This window comes from Cavia porcellus, unplaced genomic scaffold (assembly GCF_034190915.1).
Source record: "Cavia porcellus strain 051 isolate PalLab524CR breed Dunkin Hartley unplaced genomic scaffold, mCavPor4.1 scaffold_4, whole genome shotgun sequence".
In the NCBI taxonomy this organism is placed as follows: Eukaryota; Metazoa; Chordata; class Mammalia; order Rodentia; family Caviidae; genus Cavia; species Cavia porcellus.
This window is the reverse complement of record NW_026947487.1, coordinates 104,562,172-104,582,840: the sequence shown is the minus strand read 5'-3', so window position 1 is coordinate 104,582,840 and position 20,669 is coordinate 104,562,172. Positions and strand designations below refer to the sequence as shown.

General features: G+C 35.8%; 1 protein-coding gene across 3 annotated transcripts in view; it reads right to left on the bottom strand.

The window, feature by feature from the left end:
- Window positions 1–1,665: 1,665 nt before the first annotated feature.
- Ap1g1 (adaptor related protein complex 1 subunit gamma 1) overlaps window positions 1,666–20,669 on the bottom strand; it is an 81,912-nt gene continuing 62,908 nt past the window's right edge. For all 3 annotated transcript variants that reach the window (XM_063247616.1, XM_063247614.1, XM_063247615.1), the window contains 8 exons: window positions 20,030–20,157; window positions 18,847–18,951; window positions 18,073–18,214; window positions 17,629–17,755; window positions 10,936–11,043; window positions 10,655–10,815; window positions 7,515–7,613; window positions 1,666–5,759 (listed from right to left, as the gene is read on the bottom strand). In XM_063247616.1, coding sequence (XP_063103686.1) covers window positions 5,658–5,759; window positions 7,515–7,613; window positions 10,655–10,815; window positions 10,936–11,043; window positions 17,629–17,755; window positions 18,073–18,214; window positions 18,847–18,951; window positions 20,030–20,157 — 972 coding nt within the window. In that variant the 3' untranslated portion in view covers window positions 1,666–5,657. The remainder of the gene's footprint in view (window positions 5,760–7,514; window positions 7,614–10,654; window positions 10,816–10,935; window positions 11,044–17,628; window positions 17,756–18,072; window positions 18,215–18,846; window positions 18,952–20,029; window positions 20,158–20,669) is intronic.

Genomic DNA, 20,669 nt, shown 5'->3' with positions numbered 1-20,669 from the left:
TAAGTAGTAACTCTTGTGATGAGTAACTGACTGATCACAAGAAAAAATCTTTTCCCAGGACTAAAATTTGACTTCATGCTGGGAAATACGGTAGATGGTTATCCTCTTAACACAACATACACTAAAACATCAATTTAGAAAAAAAGTATATGTTAATTATGCATTTACTACTTCATATTGGCAATGGTATTACCTCTTTTAAAAGGAAAACAGTGACCAGCCCAAATGTTTCAAGAGATTGTTTGACATGACTACCTTTAAAGGTCCTCATGATTTAAGATCCAGGTCAGCAGTGACAAACTGATTTTTGGTTCAAATCATACACTGCATACTTTGTTTCAAAGGTCACATAATTATGCTTTCCCCCAGTTCAAGCAATGTGCATTATGTATGCCAAGGGTTATGTAACTATAATTTCTGGAAACGGTAAACAGCTGAGACTAACCCTAAAAATAAGTTCCTCTGGGATTTTTTGTGTATGTGCAAAAATCCATCTGCCCTCACTGCAGGTTCATTACAAAAATCACTGGATCATGCCAAGAGACAAAAGTCATTAGAATCCCTATATTCTTCCTATAGCAGCTGTGCATACACTTAACATTCTTTATGCCAGGAGCTTTTTCCAGTCTTTATTACAAAATAGGAAGAAAGTTTATAGAAGGAAAGCTTATTTCTATTAGATGATCACAAAGTCACCTTTAGGCCTACATCTGTTATTCTATCATAGGTTAAACAGATCTAGATATTCTTTCCCTTGGTTCCACATAAACACACAATATTTGCTGGCTTCAAAGTCTGAAGGAATATTTTTTCTTGGATTTGTTTTCTTTGGTGCTAGATATCAAACTCCGCTTTGTACATGTGAATCAAGCACTTTACAACTAAGGTACAGCCCCAGTCCTTTGAAACTGTTCCTTAAACACAAGGGCAGTTCAATGGGTGATCATGGCATAGAAAACTCTTTAATGTGATTAAAAAATTTCATCCTTCTGGAATAAAGGTCAAATCTAAGCACTACTGACTGTAGTGTTGAAAAATGTCTGGTATCTATTTACTGGCTGAAGTTTTCATTATAGCTTTTATATTTTTATCTCATTACATGTAATATGTCAAGTAATTAACTAAGTTATAAATTATAGAAATATAGCTTATCAAACAGTCCAAAGGGTACTTCTGCATAAACCAGATAACTGTGCCAAAGCCTACACCCTTCCTATTTTCAGTCAAGTGACTGCCACATCCTCCCTCCCTTTTCTCAATTAAGGGACTGTCAGGGACCATCAGAGTAACAGAAAATCTAAAGCTTGCCATCTCAAGAAAAATCGTATTTTAAAAAATTCATTTTTGCTAAGTTTTCCTTGTCCTGTAACTTATAATTTAAAAAATCCCATCATTGCCTTTAACACATATTTCATTTTGATGTTTCTTTGCCTTGAGAATTCACTTATGTGAATAAGCAGGGAAGTAATCATAATACAGTTAAAATGTCCAACTGCTCTTAAAATTTTTTCACTGTTTACAATTCCTACAAGTTTAATTTTTCAGATTCTTCTCTTGGTGAAATTTCTGTATATAAGGAATACTAACAGGTAAATTTAGCTCAATGTTCTGGAATACGAATTCATTCAACGCTTCTAATTCACTTGTAAGAAGCAAGGAAGCAAATTTTAAATCATTGAGTATTGACTTTTTATTATTAGTCACTGTTCATAATTTGTTTCAACCAAAAGACAATACACACAGCAGATTTCTAATGCATCCCATGTAAATGTTTACATCCATTTTACTCCTCACTCGCCTCTAAGACTTATTTAAATTTTTTACATCTCAAAAATATGTCTGCAATAATTAGAACTTCATTTAGCTGTCCCACTTGGAAACAGCCTTTTAATATTTTTACAGTAAAGAAGATGTGATGGGGCTTAATGAAAATGTAACTTACAACATTATGAAAGAAAAAAGACTTTACAGGAACACAGTGGGAGTTCACAAAGGAAAGAGTTCAAAGCTCCTTCCCATGAGATCCCCAAATAAAAACAAAAACAAAATACACAAAGACCAAATGTAGGTTCTTAAAAAAACAAAACTCCAATGCTCCATCTTGAAGCCAGAATCAGCCTTGTGAAAGTTCATGAAGCAACTGAGAAAGCTGCTTCACTGTTTCCTTTTGCTTAAGTGTTCCAAATCCTGGAACTTTGTCGATGGGACCCACATTGCTATTGCTTGGAAAGGCTTTTTACTTCCAGTTCTAGAAACAGCTGCATCCTCCCAAGCCAAAGCTGGTCAAAAATGTTTTAAACTTCAGAACTCTCTGAGCAATCTCTCTTCAATGATCCTCCCCACTCCCAAACTCATGAATACACCAACAAATACAACTGCTCCCCAACCACAAAGTTCGTGAATATGTACTTTTTGCTCTCCAATTCTGTTTGGGACACTGTGGTTAAAATACATTCACTAGGAAAAATAATACACATTCATACTCGTTCTTTCTTCTAGTTCTCATGGCCCAAGTATATTCCAATGCAGAAGAAAATGAAGTTGAACCTCAAATGTAGTATTCCCTAACTTCCAACCTCTTTCAGAAGGACATAAAAATGGGAAGCGTGTGAAATAATAAATGGAAATATTCAAACTATTAGTACAGGACAGTTTTAAAAGTCTGTTTTCGTAAATGAGTGAGACAAAGAGTACAAACCAAAACTTTAACCTACCAAAGAGGAAAGACTTCTCTTAAATATTATACTGAGGAATGTTTCTTTAAATGAGAAAAATCTTGAATTTAACAGATGATCACTATACAGAATGTAAAACTTTCATGACTATCTAAACCATCTCAAGGTTAACAGCACCAAAGCTTTGTGGGAGAAACTTCTCAGGGAGAGCACCCTTCCTACAGTTGACATTAGATTAATTCTCTTTAGATTATTGGGGGTGAGGTGGAGGACAGGCTACTAACTCTCAAAAAGGGAAATGATGAGGTACAGGTGCATGTGAAGTTATCGAAGTGTGTGAGGACTCACTGCTCACCAAACTGGGGTTATTACACAGCCACAGAAATCACCCTTTCATCGCAATGGCTCTGGAGTTGTACAATCCATCCAAACTTGCTCCCCCTTGAATGGTTGTACTTGAGAAAAAGAATTACTGAAATGTGTAAGTGATCACAGAAATTAAAAGATTTCTTCTTTTAGCTGCAAGGCCAAGTGAGAGGAAAACTAATGCTGATCCTAGAAACTAAGGCACGCTGAAGCTTTCAAAGATCCAATTACTTGGAACAGTCTTCATAACCATCAGTATCCTAGGCAGTTATTTGGCTGCTAGTCTTTTAGTATGGTGCTCAGGTTCAGTTCTGAAATCAACTCATATTCTATCACAGCACCCTTTGTGTTAAGGCCATGATATTTTATTCCTTCTAGACAAAGCTACAGATGATCATCAACTCTACCTCAAAACTCTGATCACCCAAGCAGATGCTTTGTCAGCAGAGTAGACTCTTTCCAGCTCCATTAGCTAGCAGTGTCTTATAGCACGGTCTTGACAAGATTTCTTCAGAGTCAACTCACGTCAACTAAAAAAACCTGAGCTGGTTAGCTAAAAATGTAAGGGAGAAAATAAAGCCTCTACACAAAGAGGAATGTTAAGACAAATTCTATTCAAAAAATCCATCGTTGTGTTAATCCTATCATGTTTCACAGCATTAAATATCCATCCAATGAAATCAGTCTACAAAGAAACCTTTCAAGGCTATTTTCCATTGCACAGGCACAGCAGTTGTCAGAAGTGTATGCTAGTCCACACTGTAAACAGGAGAGATATCCTGTTCTTGATTCAGCCAATCATTTAGCCAGTGAAGTAAATGTTATCAGAATCTTATTCGTATATACAATTAAGACCAGAAAGTTTCCCTTTTGGAGCCTTTAGTTCAACAGCAGTTTGTCATATGTTAGGAATAGTCTAGCATCTGATACAGAGCTAGGTTTGACAAGACACTGAAGATTTTAAGTAAAGGCGAAGTGAAATGGAGTGAGGGGCGGTAATCTGTATCCGGTTTAAGACTGAAGCCAAAGTAGTCATTATACTGTGTAATACAGTAACAATTGCAAACATTTTAAAAGCAAGGTGGGCCCCACTTTTCCTTCAGCTATACATAGATATGGTGCATGTATACTTGAACATACATAGTACATCCAACTTGTACCATAGAGTCAGCTTCACCTCATTCCAGCAACTCAATTTTAAGATTTAGTGACACAAGGATCCTTTCTAAAAAGCACTCGGCACTCTTACTAGTTAAAAAAAGGTCAAGTCTTTAATTCAGATATCCATGAGATTGGTCTCTTTCAAGAGATCAATTTCTCAGACTCAGGAAAGGATAATCCTATCCTATAGTGAACATAAGACTTCCTCAGACATAGAGGGCAAGGAAGCTACAAGGCTTCATTCCAACACCATTAAGTACAATATAGGAAAGATTTCTTTAACCGTGTGGACTTTATTTTAGTGCCAGTGTTACAGATACAACACAAATGTTCCAGTTAAAAGAAGGAATTCAAACGGAATGCCAAGGTCCAAGCCAGGCTTTGGAAATAAAAAGGGAGGTTTGGAGTAATGGACAAGATGACTCCCATATGCTCCAGGATGAGTCTTGCTCTTCCTATGGGCAAAGGTTTTTTGTTAAGGAGTCTTCTCTTTCCACTCATTTACCACAGTTCAAATGGGCAAGTGATAGGCTTGGGGAAAGCTTTAAAACTGGTGGTGGAAGTATGGTCATTAATAACTATTAATGCATTTTTTAGGAGGTGTCTACTCTGCACTTTAAGGGAAATCAATTTTGAAAATCATGGAAGAGTATTCATGACTTTAGCTAAAGAATAGAGAGAGAGGGGAGCTGGAAGAGCCCTGGAAGTTTTCTATTACAAATAGAGCACCATATCCTTCATGCCAAATCTCAACAAAAGCTCTTTTTAACTGCATCTGTCCAGTGTTTACAAATAACCTCTCAAGGTCTGACCAGTTCTTGGTAACAAACATACATACATACATGTGTGTCTTTGTGTATACAGCAATGCACGGAAAAGGCTACCAGGAACCTAATGCCTCTTTCAAATATTGGGGGAACCAGTAGAAAAAGGCAGGGCTCCCTAATGTCCATTGTTACATTTCCATTCTCAAACCCAGGTGTAAAAATTGCCACAAGATGGTAACCCAGCTCGTGAGGAATAAATACCTCACCATGCCCAGTCCACAGAAAGACAACAGTAGAAAGAAGGGGCCACTCTGCTGCAGAGATGAAGTGAGTGTTTTCTCGCCATGAATTCCAGTCTTCTCCTCCAGACCAGCTGCTTTCGGCCTCAGGGGCCCAGGGAATGTTGATTCTGGCTGCAAATGTGGGACAGGTGGAAAAGTGTGGAAAAGGGAGAAGAGAAGGAAGAGTGCAAAATAGTCTCCAGCAGCAGCCTGCCTTAACAGTGGAGGAGAGGACAGTAGTCTTTAACAATGCTTCAAGGTCAGCAATAACTTCAGGAAAATCCTCAACAGTTCTCTTCAGCTCCTCATGCCCATGGTACAGTTGGGGGGAACTTGCCAGCAATCACAACCTCCTTCCCAGAGTTCCTTTGATTGAGTGGGGTAAGAATGAGAATGGTGATGGACCCTCATTGCCAGGACTGAGGAGGAAAGTTGTTCACTTCTGCTAGATCTTGCATTGCTGAGCCCTTGTGATTATATGTGAGCTTGATCCTCATTCGCAGCTGTTGCTATAAAAGGGAAAGAGAACCACAAATTAATACTCTGAAATAAAATCACACTCTGTCCAGTCTATAAGTACAGTTTTTTCTTTTGGGTTTTTTTTTTTTTTTAAGATTAATCTCACTATGTTGCCTTGAACTTCCAGGCCCAGGTAATCTTCCTTTCTCAGCCTCCCAAGTGACTGAGACTATAAGGTACACATTGCCATGCTTGGCTCCACAAATAACCACCACCACCACTACTACTCCCACCCCGCTATATTCTGGGGATTAAACCCAGGGTGTCATGCATGCTAGGCAAGCCCTCTAGGCTGAGTCCCAGACTCCACCTTTGTTTGTTTTTTGGGTACCAGGGATTGAACTCACAACCTCACATTCATTAGGCAGGACCCCTTGTATTTTTCTAAAGGTCTCAGTAACTTGCCCAGGTTGGCCTAGAAATTGTGATCCTTCTGTATCAGCCTCCTAAGTAGCTGAGACTATAGGGATGAGCCACCATACCTGGTTCTCCTGGTAACATTTACTGAGTACTTTTTAAAAAGATTTAATCCTTGTATCTAAGTCTTCAGAAAAAACAAGATAAACATATACTCATGCTCTGCATTCAGATTTACTATTCTTTTTCTGCAAAATCTATAGTTAAGTGTCAAAATGCATTTGATTCATTCCCAACACATAAAAGACAAAGTTAACCCATAGGTAACAGCAACAGTTTGAAGAAAATACACTTACTAAGTACTTTTGCTCAATCTATGTGGCAGACTTCAAATATTAATACTCTTAAACATTTTACTCTATTAGCCTAGTCAAAAAAATTTGTGCTTGTGCTAATGGCAAATACAGTACTAAAAATGTAGCGAGTACAATGCAAGTCGTTACAAAGAGAAAATTACACTAGTCTTAATAAGGAATTACTAGATTTTCAACATGAAGCAAGTCTCTGAACTATTTCCAAAAATTATCTGAAAATCAATTAATTACTATTAGGTAAGACCAATTTAATTCTCTGAAATGATATAGTAAAAATCTTAATTACAACTTTTTTTTTTTTTTGGTAACAAGAATTGAACTCAGGACCTTGTGCTTGCCAGGCAAGTGCTTATGCCATTGAACTATAAGCTCAGCCTTTTTTTTCTTTTCTTTTTTTGGAACCACAAATCAAACTCAGGACCTTGCACTTGCCAAGCTTAATTACAATTTCTAAAGCTATTTTTTCCTTCGATTGCTTCATTTAAAATACTTCCATTTTTGCTATCCAGACAGTAATCTGGATAGTAATCCAGGCAATAAACAAGGGTATTTGGTTCAACAAATGCTCTTACCTCAGGTTTCAAATTTTGTATACACATAAATGTCTAAGTTTCACCTTCTCCCCAAATCTATTCCTTTAATCCTCAAAAGAGGAGGAAAGGGATAAAGAATGAATGCATGAGTAAATGAATGTATAGGTATTGGTGCACACATGTGCACAGTGCTGGCGAGCAAACTAGGTAAATCTTTAGGCATGCTAGGCTAGTGACCTACCACTGAGCTACAACCCCACGCAGATTTTTTAAGGGGAAGGTTATGTTTTAGTGAGATGTCACTAGTCCATATGTCACTGAGCTCCAATTATTTTCTACAAAAGAACAAAAAAGTTAGAATAGGAATTTTCATTGATGTCTTCTCTATGTGTCAGAAAACCCCAAAGAAATAAAACAAAAGTTTATTTTAGAAAATAAGCTTATACACTGCGTAGATATTAGCTTCAAATGTGCTCCTCACCTTCTGTGGGTTCAGAACTTTAATGACTTGTGTGATGGTCCCCGTATTAAATGCTGGGACAATGCTGCTGCTAGGCGACAGGAGCTGCAGCTGGAATGTCTAAGAGAGAAACAAAGACCACTCTTCAGAAAAAGTAAAACACTGTGTTATAAAAGATACCTACAAAAATTTAGATGCTCAGCTAATGAGTCAAGTAATAGATTAACCCTAATTTTTGCCCACTATTTGTTTTCCAGATACTACAATTCACAGCATAGGAGCTGTCAGTCACTGTATTTGTAAAAACAATTTTTACATTATCATGAAAATTAGTAACAAATCACCCTGCCTTTTCTGACAGAAGGAATTTTAGCTACTACCTATCAAAAGGTGACCAGTTCTTTCCCTGGCATCTTAACAGTAACTGATCAAATATGCAAGTGAAAAATGAGTACCTAGGGGAAAAAACAAACCAACAGAACAGCTTTCCAAAAATAACAAACCAACACGCTGGTCACTGACTATATGACTCTGCTTTTGTATAAATGGGTGACTAGGCCTCAGAGACTTGAACTTTTGTTTTTTAAAGCCTGCAAAATCTGGAATGCATCAAGACTTCCCCCTAGGTGAGAGAGGAAGGAAAGCCCTGAAAGAGCCACCTTGTTAATGTGTAAGAGAAACATCAGGATCACTCCATTAGAAACACAAATGAAAACTACATGAGAATAAGTCTGTGTATCAAAAGACCTAGATGGACCAAACACCATAATCTGTAAAGTACTGATCGGTTTTATTTATTTGTTTATAGGAATGAGTGAGGTACATGCTATGAGTAGCCAAGGTAAAACCACATTGCACTAAGTAGCTTTTCTATATATTAGGACTTTGAAAACCTTTCCCAAGAAAAACAAAGAAGTCTTGTCTAAAAGCAAGCAAAAGTTACAAGAGTAAAGATTCAATCTCAAAGCAGATTAATTATATTGGGTCTCATTCATGATTATTTGTCATGATGAATTATGTAAGCCAAAATGTTATTCCTTATGTGTCATTAAATTTAAGACATTATCAACTATAATTTGCATCATTTTATATACTACTGAGAAACAAAACAGAATGCTCACTAGACTGCAAGATAGTTTTTAAATTCACTCCAATTCCCAACATATTAAAAAATGACAATAGGCCAGATATGGTGACACATGCTTTCGCACTCAGGAGGCCAAGGCAGAAGATTGCTATGAATTTGTGGCCAGCCTGAACTACATAGTGAAATCCTATCTCAAAAAGACAACACAAAATTTTAAAATGAAAAATGAAAGTAGTATATATTAGAATCTATGAAACATGACATTTTAGGGCCAGGGATATAGGTCCGGGCACCAAAAAAACAAGTCACATTTTGAAGTTCAAGATATATCATCATAATGTATTATATATACATTACAACACCAAGAACAAGGTGATGATATTTTGTGCTTTGTTTTGCTTGTGAGAGTGTTTCATTGGCTGGCCTCTAGCTAGCCATGTAGCCCAGGATGGCTTGTAATTACTGATCCTCCTGCCTCAGCTTCCCGAGTGCTGTGATGCCAGGCATGTATTACATGCTAAGCTGCAAGGCCATGTTTTAATAGCAAGGGTGAAATAACAAGTGTAAAACCCCAAACTGCAGGAGCTAACATCTACTGAGCACTGAACACATGAAAAATGTGTCCAACAGTATCTAATACAACAACTCATTTATTCTTCAATGCAATTCTATGAAACAGCTTTTATCACTGTTCCCTTTCCAAATAAAGAATCTGCAACATAGAGATTAAGTGATTTGCTTCAAGTTCTACAATCAGCATTAAAATCCAAACAGAACAGTTCTATTATTCATCAATGGTTCTTAACCATTTCACTTACTGCTTTTCAAAACATCTACATATTCTGACTCCTAAAAAATCTTGGCAAAGTTTGAAAGTCAGTCTAATCCATATAAATATCTTCAATTTCTAAAAGCATGCGTTTGAATGCCAATATTTCACATGTCAGTGCAAAGATTAGGTTAGCCTAGTCTAAAACAGCGATTGGCAAAGCATGGTCCAACATCTGTTTCTGCAAATAGTTTTACAGGGCAAGAGCCATAACCATTCATTTATATATTGTCTATAGCTGTTTCTGTACTGTATCAGCAGAACTAAGTATAGCAAGAAATGATATGGCCTGAAGAAAAATTACTCTACTGTCTTTTATACAAAGGGGGGGGGGAGATGTTTTGTTTTGTTTTGGTGGTACTGGGGATTGAACTCACGACCTTGCGCTTACCAGGCAGGTGCTTATGCCACTGAGCTAAATTCCCAGCCCTCTTTTTATACAAAAAGTTTGCTCACACCTCATTTGAAATTTTCTTTATTCAAGATGTCATTATTCCATAAAGATATAAGTATTCCTTAAATTAAGATTTGACATAAACAAAACCTCAATTCACAAAAATTGTGCTTATATCAATAGTAAATTGCATGTTAATAAAGGAGAAGTTTTACCTCTTAAATATCAAGAGATGAAAATTTTAATTCTGATCTAGGGACCAGAAGATTGTATCAGTAGGCAAAATCCTATTTTTTTAATGGTACTGGAAATTGAACCCAAGCCTTCACACTGAGCTATGTCTTTAGTCCTTTTTTTATATAGTATTTTTACTTTGATACACGTCTCACTAAGTTGCCCAGGCTGAATTCTAATTTTCCATCCTTCTGCTTTAGCCTTCCAGAGTGCCATGATTACAAGCGTTTGCCACCATGCCCAACTAAAATTAACTTAAATTCTACACTGTTTTAATATATTATGTACTATATTTATACATTTTATATATTTTACTGCAATATTTACCCAATCTACTCTCCCCATCACCTGACCACCCTCTAGAATTCTGCTCACCATTTAATTGCCTCTCTTTATTCTACAATACTAATCATAAAAATAGCTGTAACCAAATAAAAATTATTCACTAAAAATAACATGCTTCAATCACGTATAATAGTTTCACTACTGTTGTTAGCTGGAGTTAAATTTACAAATTTAATCACCAACTTAATATAGATCCTTTACCAAATGCATGGGAAAAAATCAGCTACTCATTAATCAAAAGAAAAAGGCAATGAAGATATTGTAGATAGTACCTTTGGTACTGCAGCCTGGAAAACAAAGTCCGTCATGTCTAGCTCTGTGCTGTTAGAGGCCTGTATCGTTATCACTGTTACACTGGGGTTGGTATTTGACCGTTCAAAGGTGAATTCTATCTTCAAGCCATTCTTACTGTATGCTGTGATGGAGGGGATGCCTGGGAAATACAGGAAGATCAGTCTTATTGCAGTCAGCCTAATGCTTGAAGAATTATTACTCCCTTTCTCAATAACCATCTCTCATTACTTGGTGATAATGGTAACAACAATAATTGTACCTGTAGTGATGTCATTGAAGAGAGGCTGTGATGAAAGCCCATCCAACAAGAAGGGGGCCTGAGATATTTGTGGGACTGAGGCAGGGGTAGGAGCAGCAGTTGGAGCACCTAAAAGAAATAGTCCAATGGAAAGTCAACCTTAGCCAGCATGACAAAGCTCAGAAAGAAAACAATTATTATGTTCTCAGGTTAAGGAAAGGATTCTTTAAACAACAGGCAAGTAACACAGGCCAAAAAGAGAACAATTAAAAGTTCAAATACTTTTAAAACTCTTGCTCATTAAAACAAAAACCATAGGGCCTGAGGATTTAGCTCAGTGACATAAGCGCCTGCCTTGCAAGCGCGCAGTCATGAGTTTGATCCCCAGTACCAAAAAAAAAAAAAAAAAAAACCATAAGGAAAAACAAACAAACCAAAAAAACCAGGAAAATGGGAGGCCACAAACAAGGAGAAAGTGTCTGCTATAAAATAACGAATATGCACTTAGAAATATAGTTTATCGCCCACAAATCTGTGAGGAAAAGATAACCAACTACAAAGTTGTAAGATAACAAGAAATTCACATAAGAAGAAATGTGCACGAAAAGGGACTCTTATAAGTTTGCTATAGCAAAGTCCAACATTAGCACAAAGTACCCTTAAACTATGTTTCCTCAACCTTGACACTAATGACATTTTAGGACACAAAAATCTTCATTATAGGGGGCTGGGTTATATGTATCAGATAATGTATAGCAGCACTTCTGGCTTCATTCATGAGGTCTCTGCCAGCTGAGACACTGGTATATCCCCTATACCTCAGCCTCCCATGCAACTGCAAAGATTACAGGCACCATCCAGCCCAGCTCTTAGGAATGATTCTGATTAATTCTTACATATGCACACAGATTTGTACAAAGCGTGTTCACAGCAAGATGTTTTTTTTTTTTTTTTTTTTTTTTGGAGACAGGGTCTCACTATGTAGATCATACTGGCCTTGAACTCACTATGTAGCCCAGGTTAGCATCGAATTTGCAATGATCCTCCTCCCTCAGTCTCTGGAGTGCTGGGTTTACAGACATGTCCCACCACACCCAGCTCACAGCAAGATAATTTTTTTTTTTGCCTTTTTCATTTTTATCGGTACCAGGGATCTAACTCACGACTGCCTGCTTGCAAGGCAGGCGCTTATGCCACTGAGCTAAATCCCCAGCCCCGCAAGATAATTTTTAACAGTGAATTGAAAAGAACCAAAATGTTTGCCATTATGATAACAGGTAAACAATGGTGGTATACTCACATAATAAAATACTAAATATATCCAATGTTTAAAAAAAAATGTGAATAGCAAGGATTATTTTCACAAATGTAATGTTTACCAATAAAGTGAGAATATATTCAGTTGGGTACTTTTTTTTTTTTTTTAACAGTAAGGGCAAATGAACCCAAAGTCTTCTTACTGAGCTACATCCCTATCTTTTTAAAAAAATTTTTGTTATTTTGAAACAGGATCTCACTAACTCATTAAACTGTCCAGCTGAGCTTGAATTTACAATATTGCTTCAGTCTCCCAGAGAACTCAGATTACACTCAAGCATTCACCATGCACAATTGAGATACTATTTCTAGAGTAAAAATTGGTTTAAAAACTAGTACATATAAAACCAAGAAATGTCCAGGAATGGTATATGCCAATGTTAAACACAGCTTTAGGAAAACCAGCAGTTAACTCTGTAGTCATAAGGAAATGGGGCCAAGGGATGCAACTTTATAGCAAAGCATTTAGCATGCACAAAAAAGTAACACAAAAAGTAAAAAATTTCTGAAAAAAAGGAAATGGGATGAGGAAAAAAAGCCACAAAGGAAAAAACCAACCCTGTAACAATGTTTTATTTTACAAGTTAGGTAGATCAAGATATTTAAATATGAAATGTTGGATAATAAAATTTTAATATACATATCCTGAGAGAAGTGATATAAAGTAAGGAGACATCATCATATTACCATTTTTATTTGATCCTCTCAAATAAGAACAAGTTGAGGGCCACACAACATAAAGCGAGCCACAAGGTAAATTTGATCATGAATTTAAAGAAACCAAGATTCTTTCTTTCTTCCTTTCTTTTTTTTTTTTTTAATCGGTACCACGGATCGAACTCACAACCACGCTCTTGCAAGGCAGGCGCTTACGCCGCTGAGCTAAATCCCCAGTCCCGAGAAACCAAGATTCTAAAAAAAGGGCTAACCAAAGTAAAGAAAGCATTTTGTATTTATTTTATTTTTATTTATTTTTTTTTTTTATTTTTTTTTGAGACAGGGTCTCTGTATGCAGTTTAGGCTGGCCTTAAGCTCACTTTGTAGCTCAGGGTGGTCTTGAACTCTCAAAGATCCTCCTGCCTCAACCTCTCTAGTGCTAGGATTACATGCCCCACCACGCCCAGCAGCATTTTATTTTATTTATTTTTTGTCTTTTTCGTTTTTTATCGGTACCAGGGATCAAACTCACGACTGCCTGCTTGCAAGGCAGGCGCTTATGCCACTGAGCTAAATCCCCAGCCTCCAGTGGCATTTTATATTTTAAAAAGATTTCAATTACTTATAAAATTAACTAAAAATAAACCATTTAGAAAAGAATTTAGGGTGATTAATGATAAAGAACATGCTTGACACATGCAAGGATCTGCGTTCAATTTCAGCAACCCTCCCAAGAAAAGAATAGACATAATAAAATAAAGGCCAGGATATTTTTATTAAAAGAAAAAGATACTAAATATAGAGGTCTAAGATCAATATACCAAAAATCACTAACAAGGATAGAAATACACAGATGATTATTAAAGCAAAGCAAAATGCATGAGAACACCAAAGAATATCAATTAAGTACACTGAGTTCCTGACTTACAAACAAGTTCCATTCCAGGACAATGTTTGTAAGTCAGATTTGTTCATAAGTCTGGCAAAGTGAGTGTTACACACCTTTGATACAAATATACAACATAAAGCATGAAAAAAACAAATGTGAGGTCCATTCATATCTGTGAAAGTCTACAACTCCAATGTTTCTAAGTTAGGACTTACTACTGTATACAAGCAATATTCATATAGTTCTCCTAGTAATTTTCCTACCAAATCCCATTTCAAACAATTTTAGAGTTCAGCATGGTGACACATTCCCGTAATGCCAGGACCCTGGGAGGCTGAGGCATAGATTACAAATTGAAGTCCAGCCTGGACAATTTTAGCAACTTAGTGGGACTCCATCAAAAGATTTTTTTTTTTTTTTTAAATGTAGGAATCTACATTCCTAACTGAGAAAGCTCTGGGTTCAATCTCCAGTACTAGGGGAAAAAATCAGAAATGGGTCATGAGAGAAAAGAAGTCAACATACATATTTTTAGAATAACACGAGTCTCAAACTCCTTCAAATTTTACACTTTTTCTCCTATAAAAGTATAGCAAACCGTGGGGAATAACAAATTCACTGCTCTAAATCTTCTAAAAATACATATTAATCTATTTTCCAGCCAGAAGTGATGGTACATATCGGTAATCCCAGAACTCTGGAAGGCTGACACACAAGATCAACCTAGTCAACCTTGGTGACATAACAAGGCCCTGTCTCTAAATACTAAAAAATAAAAAAGGGCTGGGGATTTACCTCAGTACAAGGACCCTTCAATCATAGCACTATTATCAATCCATTTATTTTCATATATTCATTGGTTTAAATCATAATACAATAATATATATCTGTAAAGATAGATTAAAGAATCTAGAATTCAACTTTAAAAATGTAAAGAAAATGAAAAAGTTATGTTTTCAACATATTGTACAGGCTGAGGCCACATAGTATAGCACAATGGTAGATTAAAAAACGCACATACATACACTATGAATAAGGAAAGGAAAGCCTAGGCTTTTTAACATTTTATCTTTTTTGCCTATTTGTTTTGGCAGCAGAGGGTACTAAAGCTAGAGCTTCAGATGTACTTCGCAGGGTTCCGGGATTATAGACACATACCACCACTTCCAACTTGAAAACTGATTAGTGTGTATTTTTAACATGCATGAAGCCCTAGATAGTAAAAAACCCTTTATCAATGAGCTACACCCTCAGTGCTTTTTGAAATTTTTATTTTGAGGCAAAGTCATGTTAGGTTGCCCACAATGGCCTAGAATTTGCTCTCTTCCTGCTTCAGCCTCTCAAGTAGCAGGGATGATAGGTATATATCCAGCACACCCAGCAGTATTTATACACCCAGCAATATTTATACATAACACTAGAAAAAAACAAAATAGAACAAAAACAAAATACTAACACGCCATAATAAGTGAGTTAAGGTTATTTTTAAAAGTTCAAAAAGGAAATTTATCTGTAATACAGTTATGTAACTACACGTTCCCTACAATTGAAAAATAAAATGAACAAAGTAATAGTTCCAATATTTCACCCAGCAGGGTTTTTAAAAAGTGTAATAAACACTTATGAGTGTACAATGAAACTGGTAAACATATAAATTAAGTAAAAGCCAAATAATATTTACCAAGTGGCTACTATGTGTCATGCACTGAGTGGGACAGCAATCCTCACAAATATTCCATGAGATAAGTATTAATCATCCATATTTTGAGATTCAGAAAACACTAACTTAGACCAAGAAATGAAAAAATAATAATAAACTGATACAAGATATTTGTAAAAGCAGCTAAGTTTAAAAAAAAAAAATCCAGAAACAAACAAAACACCCAGGAAATTAAATAAACAATAGGGCAAACTATTTTCTTGGGTTTTAAAAAAAATTTTGAGACAGAGTCATGTAATAATTCAGGATAGCCTCAAACTCTCAGTCCCTACCTCAGCTTCCTGAGTGCTGGAATTACAGGCATGTGCCACCATGCCCAGTAGTAGTACAAAATTATTGATATAATATTAGCCATTTATCATTCAAGAAATGCAAATTAAAACAATACTGAGATTCCACCTCATGTTGGAAAGAATGGCTACTATTAAGAAATCAACCAAATACAAATGTCGGAGGGACTCTGGAGGAAAAGGAACCCTTCACACTGTTGGTGGGAGTGTAGACTGGTACAACCACTATGGAAATCAATGTGGAGATTCCTCAAAAAACTAGGATTGTAGGTCCCATTAGACAAAGCTAGTCCCCTTCTGGATATCTTCCCAGAAGAATTAAAAATATTGTTCCACAGTGATATATATGCACCCACGTTTATAGCAGCACAATTTGTAATAGCCAGATCTTAGAAACAACCTAAATGCCCGTCAACTGAGGAATACATAAAAAGGATGTGGGATTTTTATACAATGGGGTACTACTCAGCCATAAAGATGAATAAACTTTTATATAGGTAAATGGACGCAGCTTGAGATCATACTCATTAGTGAAATAAATCAGATATGCATGTGTGAACATCATATTGTCTCACTAGTGCGAGAAGCTGAAAGAAACCATATACATAAAAGATAGTTCAGATAGTTATACTACTCATTTCTTTGAGCTCATTGAAGAAAAAGGTTTGTGCTAGCATTGTTTATGATTAAATGCAGATGTCTTGTACTCTGAGTAACTGATTTGAAGATAACAATGAGCAATGTAATCCCGTAATTGCTGCTTTGAAATTTTATTTTTTTCTCTTTAAAATAAAAAATTAGCCATTTAGAATTATAATTATGAAGACTATTTATTAATGCACTTTTCCAATTATACTGTATAACTTTAACATCTGAGGATCTGAAACTGACTACATGTGAAAAAGACTCAAAAATACACAACTGCACAGTAAGTAGCATTCTGAAATTTTGTTAGGACATAAATATTAAGTTCTGAGAGCCTGCTGTATTAAGGAAAAATCATTTAGCTATGGGGCTGGGAATTTTAGCTCAGTGGCATAAGCACCTGCCCTGCAAGCAGGCGGTCGTGAGTTCAATCCCCAGTACCAGTAAAAAAAAAAAAATTCATTTAGCCTGTGACTGCAAGCCTAGCTAAGCCATTAAGTATCTTTACTGTATGGCTGTTTTCTACTTGAGGTCATATTCTGTAACTTCTATTTTTTTTTCTTTAACTGCAGATACCATCTACTATATTTTTAAAAACATTTTAATAACTTTATACTACAATTCAAGGTGAAAGTTACACATATTCATGGATTTGGGAGTTCATAATACTGCTGGACACATTAATTACAAATGTCGACCACATATGAACAAAAATAAAAACATTCTTAAATGAAAAAATGTTTGAATTATATACAAATGATTTTCTACTTTAGTTGCTTTAATTACAGAAAGGGTAAAAGGGAGGAAGAAAAGTAGGTATTAGAGTCAAAATATCCCACCACAGACGGTCATAGCTACTAAAAATTTAACCATGAACAGAAAGAAACCTAATGTCTTAGATTCCAAATAAAGACAAACGTAACTTGGGTTATATTCTGAGTCTATCCATCTATCTCAAAATACTATGATTAATTTATTCTTCCCAAATTAAATGTTAGCCTTTAAGAAATCTCCATTGAGTTATCTTTAGAGCATTAATTACCACTGCAGCTTACATCACTGATAACTTGAGAATTGCTTCTCAGTGTCTTCCATTGTTGACTAATTTATATGCTCAAAGTCTATGCTGTATTGTGTGGTTTCCCATAAGGCCTCAGTTCCTATCCAAGAATTAAACAATTCCAGTATGACCTCACCTGTAAGGGTGATGTCTCCTAGCAAGTCAAGAAGTTCTCCACCAGCAGACGCTGGTTTGGTTGTAGGTGCAGTTGGAATAACAGGTGTTATGTCATTTCCTCCCAACAAATCCAATAAATCATTGGCCTAATCAAGGAAATAACATGTGAATTCATTAGTTATTGGTCTAATCTCCAACTAATATAAAGCTCTTTCAATACTTAAATGGGAAAAGAAATCATCACCCACCCCAAAATCATCAAAGGGAATCAGCTAAGAAATAAACTATAGGGGCTGGGGATTTAGCTCAGCGGCATAAGTACCTGCCTTGTAAGCAGGCAGTCGTGAGTTCGATCCCTGGTACCGATAAAAACGAAAAAGACAAAAAAAAAAAAAAAAAAAGAAATAAACTATAAGGGACTATAAGGTGATAAAATGCCCTGGGGAAAGAAATGAAAAGCTACCTGGCTGGTGGGCTGTGGACCAGAGGGTGGTGGTTTTGTTTCTAAAGGAGCTGGTTCTGTCTCTCCATTTGTCTGCACAATCTCAGCAGGGCCATTGGTAGTCACTTTTTCCATGACAGGCATTCTCTCAAGAAGGGCCGACCTAGAAGAAGCTGAGGTGGTTAAATTCTAGGTAGAGAATTTACATTTCCTACCCAAAACAATCACTATTTACTACTTTGAATCCTAACATGGAAAGTGACACCCAACACACACAAATACAAGTTGCATTACAAGAATTCATGACCTAAATTCCCAATGGGATTAAGGGCAGGCAAGAACCTTCAACAAACTAAACACCTAAATTGCAAGCCATGTATTTTCAGTGGTAGAGAGACCAAGATCATAGAACGATAAATTAATAAATATCAACAGTCTCTAATTAAGAAGACAGATTCTGCATAAGAAAAATAAAAATAGTAAACACCAAAATGTTAATAGTAATGAGATTTGAAGATGATTTTTCTTGAAAAATTTACAACTCTTACTTGTTAACCAAATAAAATGGAAATGATGGAAACTTTACATACTGAAACAATGGGAAATAAAAAGAAAGAACAATGTTAATTTATTACTTTATACACAAGATAGAATACAAAGCAAAAGACAGTCAATTAAGGAGATTTAAATAGGATTATGAGTCCCAATTAATTAAGCATAAGGTGTGAGCCTTCTCTAGACACTTTAATCAGAATTTTAAGTCACTATATATATTACTTAATTTCTTTTGCTCACCTCATGTGGTCATATTTCTTAAAAAGTGCATTATATTCTACTGCCCTCTGCTGGAGCTCCACATCAATGCTGCTTCCATAGATGGAAACCACTTTTTTAATTCGACTATGGGATAAAAGGAAATCAAATGAAACCAAATACCCAAAGACAATTCATCAACAATGACAGGAAGTGTTTAAATAAATTTTTTGCCTAAAATTCTGAAAAGTACTCAATTACAATTTTACGTAACTTTTCAAAAACAAAACATTTATCTTCATTCCTGCAAGTTACTGTTACATATTCTAATTATAAAATGATTTGTTTAAACATGCAATACCCTAAAACTTTCTAAATAAAAGAACCAATTATTATTTTATTACAAGACAAAAATGTTTTTTGTTTCTTTAAAAATTTTTTAAAACCTCTTTTTGGTTTTTATTTTGTTTTTTGAGACAGTCTCTTTGTAGCCTAGGCTGGCCTTAAATTCATGGCATTTCTCCTGCCTCGGTCTCCCAAGTGCTAGGATTATAGCCATGCATCACCATACCCAGCTCATTCTTCTAATTCACAACTGAAAACAAATCAAAACTGCAATTTCTTACAAGCCCTAATACCTCCCATTAAAAAGTGAAGTAGAAAATGTACAACTATATTTGCTTTAAATATACTTAGCTACAGAACACTCAAGAACTGACTTTCGTTCAAAATAGCAAAGAATATAATTTAAATATTTAATCACCAAAACACTCATGACTCTATTCCTATTCAGACATCTAGTTATAATAAATCAACCCCCTCATATAGGGAAATAACTTACCTATTTTAAAAAAAAATGTTCGAAATATGACTGTAAAAACATAAATTTGCCAAGTAGCACAACCTTATAATCCCAGCACTCAGGAGCTAAGGCAGGAAGATCATAAGATCAGGGCCTGCCTGGGATATATAGCCTGTATCAAAAAGCAAAACAAACAAACAACAACAATAAAAAAGCCCCGCAACTTTTTAATCTTTAAAATAATTCATGGTAGAGTGGGGTAATGTGAGAGAGGAAAGGATTAACTATGGACTGAAGTGAGTATGGGAAAATAAAGAAATGCAAAGCAGTTTCGTTATTCTCACTACTTTGGTTTATGCTTGAAATCGGCCACAATAGGACATTTTGATTCTACTGTTGATTCTACTTTTCTTCAGTACTCACTTTACAGTACAGGTGAATCGAGTTGAAAGCTTCATGATGGCAGTGAGGGCATATCCTCGTGTCACAGAGGTGGACATATTAGAGATTAGTACACTTTCTAAAATATCCAATACTTCATCCTCTGTTACCTGAGGAAGAAAATGGTAACAATGAACACCTGAATCTAATTATCAAACCAAAGGATGCTGTCTACCATTACCAAAGCCTCTAATACAACCCGTGCTTGGCCACAGCAACTGTCCAAAGCTGTTACATCAATCAAAAGCAGTTAAGTAGGAGGTAAAAAGAATAAGATAATGGAGACATGACGACTGAAGACAGGCATATTACAGTTTTCAGTGGAAAATGTAGAGAAAAAAAAAAGTAAAAGATTTCTAGAGTTCAAGGGTTGTAGTCCAAACTTTCTCAGAAGTCAGTCTTTTAATTTGCAAATGGGAACAACCACACCTATCACATTTCTTGTCTACCAGCCAGAAGGTAGAGAAACTGTAATTACAGAAAGGAATAGGCCCTAAAGTACAGTTGTGTTGGTTTGTTTGGTCTGTTTCTGGTGCCAGGACTGAACCCAGAGCTACACATTCTCAATCACTGAATTATACTCCTGGCCCCACTAAAGGGTTTTAAAATTTCACAATGACTC